The sequence below is a fragment of the Coffea arabica genome, chromosome 5e (genome assembly GCF_036785885.1).
Source record: "Coffea arabica cultivar ET-39 chromosome 5e, Coffea Arabica ET-39 HiFi, whole genome shotgun sequence".
In the NCBI taxonomy this organism is placed as follows: domain Eukaryota; kingdom Viridiplantae; phylum Streptophyta; class Magnoliopsida; order Gentianales; family Rubiaceae; genus Coffea; species Coffea arabica.
In genome coordinates this window covers 5,704,163-5,717,559 of record NC_092318.1, presented here as the reverse complement: position 1 = coordinate 5,717,559, position 13,397 = coordinate 5,704,163, and the positions used below count along the sequence as shown (strand labels likewise).

General features: G+C 34.1%; 1 protein-coding gene across 7 annotated transcripts; it reads left to right on the top strand.

Annotated features, from left to right (window-relative positions):
• The first annotated feature begins 694 nt into the window (after positions 1-694).
• LOC113722746 (putative protein FAR1-RELATED SEQUENCE 10) lies at positions 695-11,551 on the top strand. Of its 7 annotated transcripts, XM_072048374.1 has the most exons (8): positions 695-987; positions 3,592-3,681; positions 4,864-4,956; positions 5,562-5,584; positions 5,690-5,738; positions 8,244-9,370; positions 9,450-9,893; positions 10,583-11,551. In XM_072048374.1, the coding sequence occupies exons 6-8, from the start codon at positions 8,345-8,347 to the stop codon at positions 11,186-11,188; spliced, it is 2,076 nt and encodes a 691-aa protein (XP_071904475.1). In that variant the 5' UTR covers positions 695-987; positions 3,592-3,681; positions 4,864-4,956; positions 5,562-5,584; positions 5,690-5,738; positions 8,244-8,344; the 3' UTR covers positions 11,189-11,551. The 7 variants fall into 7 exon arrangements, with proteins under 7 accessions (XP_071904475.1, XP_071904477.1, XP_071904476.1 ...); XM_072048376.1 differs by lacking the exon at positions 4,864-4,956 and having other exon boundaries at positions 695-942; XM_072048375.1 differs by lacking the exon at positions 4,864-4,956.
• Positions 11,552-13,397: the final 1,846 nt, after the last annotated feature.

The following is a 13,397-nucleotide window of genomic DNA, read 5'->3' as shown; positions in this document are numbered from 1 at the left end:
ATAAAAAGATCGGGAGGGGAAGGGAGGGGGGAGAGAGAGATAGAGAGAGAGAGCTCAATTCTTTTTAAAAAAAACAAATAAGAAAGAATTAAATACTTTTATTATTTAAAATTATTTTATTTTATTGTTTACTACTAGATTTCAATTCTAATCCCAATAACCATAAATTAATACGATAATGTTAGACTTTTTATTTTTTTCTTTGCAAAATCTAATTTTCTGTCTCCTACTTTCCTATCTCTTTTTCTTTTCTTAATATTAATAAGTGTAAAAAAAGAAATTTGAGAAAACTCTTTTATTTTTATATATTTGGATCTCTTAAAGTGAAAAAAAAAGAAGAATAATCATTCCAACTTTTTTATTTTTAATTATATATATATAAGGGTAAATATATTTAAATTTTTTTTATCATACTAGTTAGATTAACGATGAAGTAAAATGTTTATAAAATAATATTAGAAATTAAAGTGATTATATCACTATAATTTAAAGAAATAAAGTAGTAATAACAATGTAATAATGCTATAGAATAAAAGGGTTATTTTGTTCAAAATTTCTTAACGTGTTGAGTTGAATTATTTATAGGGGTAAAGTAACTAAAAAATAACGTTAGGGGGTAAACTGATAGTAGCGATATAGTTGAAGGGGGTAAAGTGATAATAACCCCAAAATTTAATTTAATTCAAGAACTTACTTTTAAGCCGCACCGTCTCTCTGCCTCCGTCCTTACTCCTACCAAAACTCCGGCCATCCGCTGCTGCCGACCGTTGCTTCTGCACTTCATTCTACTTAGAAACAATCTTTGCTCTTTCAACATTTTTACGCCCTTGTCGGAACAGTTGAATACATCCCACCTGCAACTAGTTTGATTACAATAAAAGCTAAAATTCAGGCTACTCTCAGGCCAAGTGAATCAAGAAATTGATCTTAATCCTGAAGGCGGTCCGTGATTTTCTCTTTTTTTTCTGCAAAAATCAAATTTGTTAGGTAAAATTTCATACTCTACATTACTTCTAAAATTTTAAATTCAATAAAAATTTTGGTTCTTGGTTTTTTTTTCTGTTCTTTAGCATGTATGTTGATTGGATTAGCTTTTGCCTCTTAATTATGTGCTCTTCAGCTAATGAATAAGTTGTGCTCCTCAAGCCCCCCACCCCTTCTTTTAAGGATTTGGTTGTGGAAGTAGAACTCTTCTTTTTTTTTTTTTTTGGGTTCAGTGATTGGTTGTCTTTGGGTTCTCTTCGAATCTTTTTTTTCCTTGTATTTTAGCATCTGCATAATTTGTGTAGGGTAATTTGGCTTATTTGATTATAGAATTAAAACCCCATTTGTAAAATTTGTGTATTATTATTATTATTTTTTCTCTTTCTCCGGTAATAAGAATCTAATGAAAAGTAGCTGGTTCATGTTACATCAATAACAGGCTTCGAAAAAGTGAGTTTGGTTGGAATAATTGATCATTTCTCTGATTATTCATCGATTATGTCATTTCTTTTGGTGATGCTTTCTTATGCAGTTATTATGATAAATCTCCATCTAATGATTCACGATATGTTATTTGTGTTAACTTTTCATCAGGTTGAGTTTTGGGCCATTGTAACTACTTTGTTCACACATGTCTATGCTTTGTATATTGTGCAGTGTCGATATAGCCATGGATTAGCGTCACTTGAATTGGATTACTGGTTGTTGGATTTTTGCTTGACAAATTAGATTTTTTTTAACACATTTACTGTTTTAAGATTTCAGGCCCGTCCTTGATTTCTTTTCTGTCATAATTTGGATTAAGAGGTAAAGGATATAGCAGTTAGTTTCAGTTCTATGCTTCTGAGAGTTTGTGTGAACAAGTAATGCTCAGAGGGTAGAAAAGAAAGTGAGTGAAAAATTATAATGATGTGGCCTATACTTGGTAAAAAGTCAGCCAGTCTGCCCTGTTTTAATCGGCATGAGATAATCTGAATTTCTGTATGTTCGATAATTTGCTTCTAGGTGTGTTTATTTTACTGTACTTGTTTGTGCTCTTCTGACGATTTTTCTTCACCTTCTAACTTGTCATTTGTTCCCAACAAGCAAACTAAAGAATGCATTTTTCATGTTCAGAATGTAATGCAGTTTCTTGTGATGTCTTTTAAATCCATCATGACTGATATAAGCATGCAAACTGCACTTCCTGGTATCCGCTGTAGAGACAGCATAATGATGAAATTTGAACTACTTTATGTTCTTATATGCATTCTTTACACCTATCTTGATGTTATTTGAGACATTTTTTATTTTAACCATTCCTTGTTTTTTCACCCTCCCTTTTGGATTTAGTCAGATATTGATCAGAATGGTGTTATTTAGTTGAATTACTTGAGGATGTTGGATGAATCAGAACTTAAACAGCAATGTTCTGCCTATAAAACCGCCACTCTGATATGCGTTCGTGTAAACAACATATTTGACTAGATGAAAAAAAAAATACTGAATGTATTCTTTTAAACCTAGAAAACAGGCATAGTTGTATACACACAGCAATCACTTGTCAAGAATATTGAGACAATTGTAAGTATTTAAGATGGATGGGAATGACTAAGTGTGGCATTCTGCTGTTAGTGTACTGGTCAAATAATGGAGCTTAGTTAGCCATTGGGTTGTTCGGTGTCCACTTGTCGAGAATATTGAGAGAATTGTAAGTATTTAAGATGGATAGGAATGACTAAGAATGGCATTCTGCTGTTAGTGTACTGGTCAAATAATGGAGCTTAGTTAGCCATTGGGTTGTTCGGTGTCCCTATCAGGGCATAAGAGACATTGCCATTTTGATATTCTTAATGTCCAGCAAAAAATCTATATTCTGTGAAGGGTTTGCTGGAATTGCATATCTAAAAGGTGGGGGAAAAAATTGGAGAGACTTTCCATGTTTAGGAAAAAGCTGAAAAGAACACAGATTATTTGATTAGTTTGGAAGAATGAATTGTTCTTACAATCAGTGATAATTTGTTCTTTGTGGATTCTGTATTTTTGTCACATTTTTCTAGTTGAAAAAGGATATAGCACTTTCCTTTTAAACTGGATTTCTTCTGGCATGAGGTTACAGTAAATATGGTTGCAACAAGAACATGGATAGCTTCAGGTCTTATATACGTAGCTGAATCCTGGAATTTTACAGCACAAGTATCACAACTATTTTTCCTTCTTTTTTTTTCCCACTTTGATAAGGTTGGAGTAACATATGAAACTTGTATTCATTTTTGGAAATGTCATCAAGTAGCAAATGTTTTTCTTGCCGCTTGCCTAGGGAGTTTGTGTTGGAAATGTTTTTTCTTGCTGCCTCCCTTGGGAGTTTGTTTATGTTTTCTTATTTACTTAATTCCCGTACTCTCCATTGTTTCTTTTTGTCTCCTTGGTCACCTATGTAGATACCTAATGGGTATTGAAACATGAAAAGTAACTTTTGTTTTCAAACCTTCTTATTCTGGATGGTGTTTGGTAATCATTTACTTTTTTCTCTCACAAGTCCGTCTATCTTGTTTACTGAGTGGTAACCAATCTCCAATCTTTCAAATTTGTTTGTTAGCTAATGTCAGATACTATTTGTCTTGGCAGTTGGCACAGAGTTAAGGAACTCTCAAAGTTATAAAGCTGGGGCTAACTCGCCCTATGGGAGATCCATTTGAAATGGAAAAATCATATAAGGTGTGCTACTCTAGGCTTCCTTTCTTACATCAGCCAACTGCCTTCACTTCTTACATCAAGAACTAACCATAAAAAGTTCAATTTGCAATGGTAGACTTTTGTTAAGAGTTCGAACATGAGAAAAGTGTTTTTTTTTTACCAGATATTCTTGGCAAAAAAGGTGATTTATCATTAATAGAAACAAAAGCCAACTAACAAATGATTCGAAAACAAATGTTGGAGCAAAAACAGGAAAAAACATGTTGAGTAATTGTTAGTGTTATTCATGCTTGTATGCTTTTTGAAAGTAAAAGCACCATGTTATGTATCTGCAATGTGCTTTTATTTTTTTCCTTGTTTTTTCTATGATAAGCAGATAACTTTAGGTAGGGTAATAGGTAAAAATGGTTTTTTATATTATAAAGCCGGAACATAATAATCTGGTTAATGGAGTCTTAAATTAATAGCAGAAATTCATATATAGTGGCACAATGGATGGCTTCAAGAAAGACTTCATATTGTTGTTTGATCATCATACGTGTTTTGAGGTGTAGAATATAAAGTGGGGAAAAGATGAGTGGGGAATTATAGTTCACGTGTATTTCTCGTGCAAGATTTCTTCAATCAGTCCTGTTATCCTTTTGCTGTGGAATGGATATTCGTCATAGAGATTTCTTTTATGATTGCATCTGTGGCAATGCATTAGAGCTTTCAATATAAGATATTCCTGCTCTAGTTGGATTCATAGATTTAGTTTCACAACTTCCCAATTTCGCAATTTCTCATTCAAATATTTGCTGTGCCCTAAGCTCCTAGCCCTATACTGACCTGACTTCAGAGTTCAAGTGTAATTTTTTTTTCTTTTTAGGTTTTCCTTCAGTTTGTTGATTTTTTTTTTGGTGATTATAGTTATTTAGCTTTGTGTATTCTTGGATTTGCATGTGCTTATTAGTTTGAAATGTGGTTTTGTAATTCAGGGATAATGCTACAGTTTTGATAAGGGCAACCTCTCATTTATTTGCTCAATTCCCCAAGAAACAAAAGGTTGAAATTGAAAAACAGTTATGCTGCCTATGCACACAAATTTTGATGCTTCTGTGTTAATTAAGGCAGGTCTTTTTTGGCTATAATGTTGTCTGATTGTTATGCATGAAGAAGAGAAAGATGAGTGGGGACTGGGGAATTATAGTTAAATTGATGCAGGTGTACAAGTCCCTTTCTTCAATCAGTTATCTCTTCCCCTTGCTGTGGAATGGCTATGCCTCAATTGTTCTTTCATACAGATTTCTTGTACGAGTAAGTTTGTTGCCATGCCTTAGAATTTTTCATATAAAAGATTTCTGATTTAGTTTATTCTCACAGATTTAGTTCCTAGTTCTGTAGGTGTTTTCGATTCAACTGTTTCTTCCGTTTCATCTGCTTAATTAGGGCCCTTATTTTAGGAGTTTTTTTCCGCTTTTCAACTAGGTACTAATTATGTTTTGCTTTAACTTCATACATGGTCTTAGTGAGTTTGAACAATTATTGTTACTATTATGCCCTCACCGATGCTTATTTAACAGTTCTTAATTTTCTGTTTGCTAGTTATTTCTCCTTTTTCTTCTTTTCTTTTTTATTTGATTGTCGAGTTCAATGAAGCAGTAGTTCTGTCAGCACTTTAATGCCTTTCCAACCCTTAAGATGCCACCATGTATTTTTTTTTCTCTTATCGTATTTTTCTGGTCATTTCGTCCATTTTGCATCTCTTATTGATTCTTTTGATTTTGCAATATTTATGTTTTTTCTTTTTTTATTTCATGCATTCAGTTGTATTATAATTTTGAGCATTAAATTTCATTTCTATCAATTTTGTTTAGAGATTAAATTTTAGTAACTTTATTCTTTTTGTGATTGTTGTGCAGATCATTGGGCCTCCTATCACAAGGTATGGTTGAAGTGTTTGTGGCTTTTGCCTTGAGATTAAGTCTCTTTACGTGTATGCGCGTATGCGCAAGTTTTATATGTATCCCTTTTTTGCTATGTACACTAGGTTGCTATTTGGTTGTACAAGTTCCTTGAGATGACATCATGCAATTGAGGTATTTAGTTTTTTCTTTATTTTCGTTTACGTAGAAGTTGACATTGTACAATTGTTGAATCAAATTCCCTGCAATTCTATGCCAGCTTGAAAGTTTCTTGCCTTTTCTTTAGAACAATGCGTAATTGTATCTTCTTTGTTGTGTTTGTTTCCCATTTATGCCTTTACACTTACCATTAATTTGTGATCCTTATTAGTGTGCTTCTTTATTGTTTCTTGACAACGTTCTACTTCTAATTGTGAGATTTAGGATGTCTGATAAATGTTATGAAATGGCTGCTCAAAACAATTTAGGCAACGAAAGTCGAGGGAGAGCTATACTATGTTACTAGCAGAAGAGAGAGAATTTCATCCCGCAAAACATAGAGAAGCTTATCTGATGAGAAAAGCTCTCTATTCCGCCACCTCCTTTCCCCATAGTGAGGGGAAATGCTGGAGGAACAAGGGAGGGCAGGAGGGGAATGGGGAGGTTAGGGGGAAGCAGGTGGCGGGGGAGGGTGGAAGTGGGTCGGTGAGGGGGAAGGGAGGGGTAAAGGATGTACCCGTATGTGTACAATTTACCATCCTAACCGATGCACCAATTTGTTGCCTCCCCCACCCTACCCCCCCCCCCCCCCCCTTTTTAATTAATTATAATGTGACTTTTGTTGAGTTTATCATCTTAAATGCATATCAGGTACCCTTTAGATAAATAGTCCATTCTAGTTATATTCCCTTTTATCTTTATTTTCATGTGTGTGAAAAGGGAAGGATAACTGTAGAGAAAATTAATGCTTTTTGGAATTGGCCAAAAATTTTTGGTAGAAAAATTTTATTGATATTGCAAGAAATAATTGCTTAAAAGCAAATTTTCAAGGTCAATTGGACAAGATAAGTTGGTTGGTCAAGGACAATAGTAAGGTTTATCCATTCAATTATGATATTTCCCTCTCCTATTGAAGAAATATTATGGGTGTGTTTGGATATGTGGTTCTTTGGAAAAGATTGTTTGTATTATTTGGCACATATGTTTTTAATGTTTATTTCAGTTAAATTTTTATCTCACATAGATCATACCATGAAAGCGCTATAGTATCATTATGCAGAACAAATTTCAAAAATCTTAATTTAAAGGAACCCTATACCAAATTTATCAAAGCTATATCAGTAACTGTAAATTGTATGCAATAGTCCCATTTTGATCCTTATTTGTTTCAGTTTTTGTCAATGTAGTCCTTAGCTTATCTATACTTGACGAATTAAGTCATTTCAATGATTTCATGTGGGCTCAAGAGTACATAATAGTAAGGTTTGAATAGGTAATGAGCTTAATTGGCCTATTTGAAACATTACAGGATTTAAAGAAGACACTGTATTAGGTAAGAGACTAAAATAAACTATATTTTTCAACTATATTTTCTTATTTTTTATACAATAACAAATGGCAACACCTATCCTACTCTAACTGGGGAGTGAGGGTGGACCCAATTGGTTATAAAAGGGGCTAGAGGGAAGGCATCGATCTAGATCAAGGGTAGTGCTATTTCACACCATTTAGATTGTTTTCTTTTTCCTTTTTTTTTAAATTGCAGTATGCAATGCTTTGAGCATTTAACCTACAGCCCAGGAATTCTAAATTTAACTTGTTGACCAATTTTACGTGAAAGCTCAATTTTGCTTACGAGCTTACGAGCTTGCAAGCCAAATACAAAGGTGTTCTAGTAGCTTTACTTAAACCATATTGGAAGTCAAGCGACCACTTGGCATGGTCAAGCATGAATTTCTCAGTGAGCAGCTCTTTCTTTTGCAGCCGTCCTTAGCTTATTTATCCATTGTCTGCTGCTGATTGGGTTAAATTGTCTAAAGGCCCAAAATGGGCTTACAAGTTCTATTGCCGAAACTTGGAGAACCCAAAGCCGAAAGGTGAAACATAAAGCAATTAGAAGATTTGAAAACTAGATCAACTAACCAAAGGAGGGTTGCTCAGAGGATTTACGCTAATGATTGTCATCATTATCTTCAGATAATTTCCATCTTCTACGCATCCCTGTTATGCTTAATCCACCTTAATATATTTCAGTGCACAGTTCTTTTTCTCTTCAGTATTTCTGAATATTTATTATTTTTGGGTTCAGTTAATTATCTGTTAATCTTGGGAATATCTTTTTTTGGTAATTAGAGCTATATAAAATAGGTTCGATGGGTCTATTGACACGACATTACGGTTGTCATTTTAGAAGGAATGATATAAAGAAAACTGGAGTGGTAATTAAGTGCTTTTTCTTTGAATTATTGCCGTTGTACCGTAATTGAAATGTTTATGTTTGCAATTCTTTTTTGTTTTTTTTTTATAAATATTTTATAGTTGTTTGAAACAACTTTGGCTTTGTTACATGCTGAACTCTTTGCAATTTTGTGTAGTCGATTGAAATAATTTTGGCTTTCTTACATGTTGAGCTCTCTGCAAATGAGCAACTGGCGGTTTAACTTCCATGCTAAAGTTATTTTACTTGTGGTATTGTGCTAGGAATCAAGAAATTTGACTTCTCAAGATTCGGGGGTTTAAGGGCTCAAGTGGCAGACTTGGGACTTCAGATATTATATTTATATAGAGATTTCTCTCTAACTATGGCCGTGAAGACATTGAATAATATATGGATTCGACGGCAGCAATGCCCTTGTGGAGATTGGAAGTGCTATATTAAGTACGAAGGAGATGACCAACCGACAGTTGGATTGCATTCTATGAAGAATGAAACGACAATTTCTTCATCAAATGAAGTTGTTTTCACTCCTTATGTTGGCCAGATATTTCGAAGTGATGATGAAGCTTTTGAATATTATAGCAACTTTGCTCGAAAGAATGGATTCTCAATTAGGAAAGCCCGTTCAACAGAAAGCCAAAATTTAGGGATTTATAGAAGGGATTTTGTTTGTTACCGTTCAGGATTTAATCAACCTAGGAAGAAAGCCAATGTGGAGCATCCAAGGGATCGAAAATCAGTACGATGTGGTTGTGATGCAAAAATGTACCTAACAAAGGAGGTTGTAAATGGCCAAGCTCAATGGTATGTCTCTCAGTTCAGTAATGTTCATAACCACGAGCTGTTGGAAGATGATCAGGTGCGCCTACTTCCTGCCTATAGAAAAATTCAAGAGGCAGATCAAGAGCGCATCCTTCTTCTCTCTAAAGCTGGATTTCCCGTGAATCGAATATTAAAGGTGCTGGAGTTAGAAAAGGGTGTTCAAGCAGGTCAATTGCCTTTTATCGAAAAAGATGTAAGGAATTTTGTCAGGACATGTAAAAAAACAGTTCAAGAAAATGATGCTATGCTGTCTGAGAAGAGGGAGAATGATCTCCAGGAGCTTCTTGAGGCTTGTAAAGCTATGGCACAGAAGAATGATGGATTTGTCTACAATTATAGTACTGAGGAAAATGGAAAAGTAGAAAACATTGCATGGGCTTATGGAGACTCTGTCCGTGCATTTTCAGTTTTTGGTGATGTTGTTACATTTGACACCACTTATCGTTCAATCACTTACAATCTGCTACTTGGGATTTGGTTTGGCATTAGCAATCATGGGAGAGCAATTTTTCTCGGCTGTGCTCTATTACAAGATGAAACATCGCAGTCATTCTCTTGGGCCTTACAGGTTTGTATTGAAACCTTGATCTTTCATATTCTGCTTCATACCCCGCACTTACTGTTACTGTTGTCTCTTAATTGCACAGGTATTTATTCAATTTATGAGAGGAGGGCAGCCTCAGACTATCCTTACTGATATAGATTCAGGACTCAGAGATTCTATAGCCATGGAGATGCCAAATACCAAGCACATTATATGTGTATGGCAGGTTCTCTCAAAATTATCTAGTTGGTTCTCTTTGTCACTTGGTTCACAATATGCAGAATTCAGACCTCAGTTTGATATGTTGTGTCATCTGGAAAATGTAGAGGACTTTGAGCATCAGTGGAATCACCTGGTTGGTCAGTTTGGACTTGGTTCAGACAAGCATATTGCGTTGCTCTTTTCTTACCGTACATCATGGCCATTTTGCTACACCCGAAATTTCTTTCTGGCTCGTAGCTTAACTTCTGAGTATTTGAAATCTGTGGAGTCATTCTTGAAGAATATATTGAGCATGCAAACATGCCTGCAGTCCTTCTTTGAGCAGGTTCATTTCCTAATGACTTTTCATTTTCAGCTTTCCCACTGTGTTTTTGTTTGTCCTGCAATATTTGCGATTCCCCCAGAGTTGGAGGATAATTTAGTTAGTATTTGAAAAGGTAGAAAGCTGCAATTAAGCAGTAAATGAGGCTGAAAATAGATAGATCTGCCATAACTCGAAATACAAAGCATTAAAACAAGAAAGAACATTTGTAACTCTAGTAAATACTCCTAGAAACCACTGGGCCTAAAACCAAATGCAAGGCTGTATCATACAACCCCTCAAGAAGGCTCCCAAGTGTCTATGGGAAAGCTCTCTCTCTCTCTCTCTCTCTCTCTCTCTCAAACTGATGCATACTTTGGCTAGAATTTGTATCTTACCTAAGAGTACAGTTCCTTGCCTCACTCTAATACTAATTCAAATCAGAAGAAGGATTTTTCAATTTATTCCAGCAGAAAGCAATACATTAAAAATAACTACTGTTAGAATCCTGGAAAAGACTAAATTATCAAAATACCCTTTTCTGATACAAATTTAGCAAATTGTAAATCAGTTCCTACTACTCAGTATTGAGTTCTAGGTACCAAAGAGGCTTCTCATTACTGAAGGTTGTGCAAAATTATTGAGCGAACGCTCTTGGAAACTTTATAATTCTAAATTTCTTTAAGCTTTTCATCAACTACTGAATTTTGCAGGTTGGTATCGCTGCCAGCTTTGGATATCAGAACCAGGATGAGATACTGTATCTGCCCATGAAAACTGGCCTGCCACTTGAAGAACATGCAAGGAGTATTCTAACTCCTTATGCCTTTAATGTGGCACAGAATGAAATTATGCTATCTATGCAGTATTCTCTTACTGAAATGGCTAATGGTTCATATCTTGTGAGGCACTATAAGAAAATGGAAAGAGAATGCCTTGTTTTCTGGATGCCTGAAGACGAGCAAGTTCACTGCTCATGCAAGGAATTTGAACATTCTGGGATTTTGTGCAGACATTCCCTGCGTGTGCTCATCGTAAAGAACTACTTTCAGATTCCAGAAAAATATTTTCCAATACGATGGCAACTGCAGAGCTCCTTAGTTCCTTTGGATGATCAAATCATTGAAAGCCGCGGCAATGAGCTGTCTGAGGCCTTTCATTCCCTTACTTCAAGCCTGTTCTGTGAAGCATCAATCTCTAAGGAGCGTTACAATCATGTTCATAGAGTGCTAACAGAACTCCTTGAACATGTACAGAGTATGCCGGTTATGAGTGAAGTTGCATTGAATTTAGCACCTAATAATACCAGTGAACCTTAGGCTGACATAATCCTGTGGTTAGTGAAAAGTCAATTGGAACCTTGACTTTCTTTGGGGGGCCTGGCTACTGATTTAGATGTTGAACGCATCAATGTGGTTAGGAGCCTTTTTGTAGGAATGAAGAAAGTTCCTGATTTTTACTTTTGATCTCTGCAAATTAGCCCATGCTCTAGATGCTAAAACTAGAGCTGGGGGGATAAAGTTGGGCTCTGTATCTGTAGCAGTTAAAAGTCCATTCTTCTGCACAAAATTTTCATGTACTTCTTTACATTGTTCATTTAAGTGCATATAAACATGCCAATTCTTTTAATGCCATGTAATACTCCATTCTGAGATTAGAAATTTAAAAATCTCTTATCAACAGGTTCAAATGTTTTATTTTTCATATTATGATTTTTTATTCCTGCCAGCTTTAGTGTTTCCTTGGTTTGCTTTTAACTTTTGCTTATCATAGGTTTGAAGTTGACAATGTCAATCATCAGTAGGCGATTTATATGTATATGTATATGTATATGTATGTATGTATATATGTATGTATACACACAAGATGATGTTTCATCAACCACTATCAATTGTAAATAGGATTAAGAATATCTTTTTAATTGTCAATTTGATCAAATAGGCAACAAGAAGACTGGTTCCAGATTAACAAAAATAACTATCCATTGCAGTGGAAGAGTTGGGATTTTTTGTTGGGGAGGGGTGGGGGCAGGTTTTTTATTTTTTATTTTTATATATATAGAATATTATAAGTGCAATGTGTAATTTTAAAATTATGGTTTCTATGCTTTTTTGTTTTGAACATTTAAGTATCCAATCTTGATATCTGATTGCAACTTAAAGTAAAAAAATTTAAAATCACATTTCTATATGAACAAGCTCCTTTGTATCACTATATTATTTTAACAAAACTATAAAAGAAAAAAAAACCTAATTGTATGAAACACAACAAGGAAGCTACATATTGTTTACTAAATTAAAATATGCACTAGCCATGTATTAACATAACTACTCAATTCTCTATCTTCTCATTCGTACACTTTTTAAGAGGAAAAATTATAGTTAGACTATTCTCTAATATCAAATTTTAAAAAGCAATTATGTCTCACCATGCCACTCAAAAATATACTAATAATATTGCTACTTAGATGTATATGTTGGTTTTTATGTATTTAAAAAGGTAATTTTGAAAATATACAAATTTACTAGTTTCAACTTCACATATAACAAATCATATATATGTAGAACTAGGTACTTAAATATCAAATTTGGCATATAGAAAATGAAAACTAAAATAAACTAAACCAATTAAAAAATGTGCGTAGTTTAGCTTTAAACAAATTTTTCTTGACATAATAGACAAAGTTTTAATAAGTCAACATGTAATGCTAATGCGGCTAATAACAAGTTGAACTTCAAAGATTAAGTAACCAATTTAGCAAGGTGAAATATGCTTAAAAGATGAGTATAGCAAAAGTTAGGTGAATGGGGGGCAATAACATTTTATTAACATCTAGAGGCAAGAGAAAGAATTTTAATGAAAATTTTCAAAATTCTCTAAGGGCTAAAAGAAATTTTTCAAAACTTGGGGAGCAGCTGCCTCCTGCCCCCCGCCTACTGTATTCTCTTTCGATCCATTGTTAATTAGAAACTAAAAAGTTAATAGTCGTTTGGGCTGTTGATCACCATCAAGACTTTAAACCTTATTTTTCACCAAAACACTTGTCACTATATGTGGCTTGTTATTTTCAGTGACTTGTCGGTTAGCCTTCCCCTTCTCCTCCCCCTATAATAAGATAGATTAGGCTATAAAAATGTTATCATTGCCATAAAAAAAAATTAGAAACTAAAAAGAGCCTCTTCTTGTGCAATGCCGCAAGCCAGCAAAGGTTCTTGCATAAATTATGTATAGAACAAGATCAAAGAAGATATTGAATATTGTGCAATTCTTCCAAAAAGAATATGTTATATTTATACCTCATACAAGCAAAAACTAACATTGGTGTTGTTAGTACAAAATATTTTTTTAAGGATATTTCTTGTGAAAGAAAATGCTTTATTTCTTTAGTAAATCGATTTTGGATGAGTTGAAAGTGGAAGACTATAAAAAAACTTCTTCGAAGTCGAATCAAAATTTTTTAACAAAAAGTAAAGATATATCCAATGCAACTAAAAGAGAAAATTTAAATCAATGTGGGAAAAAAAAAAA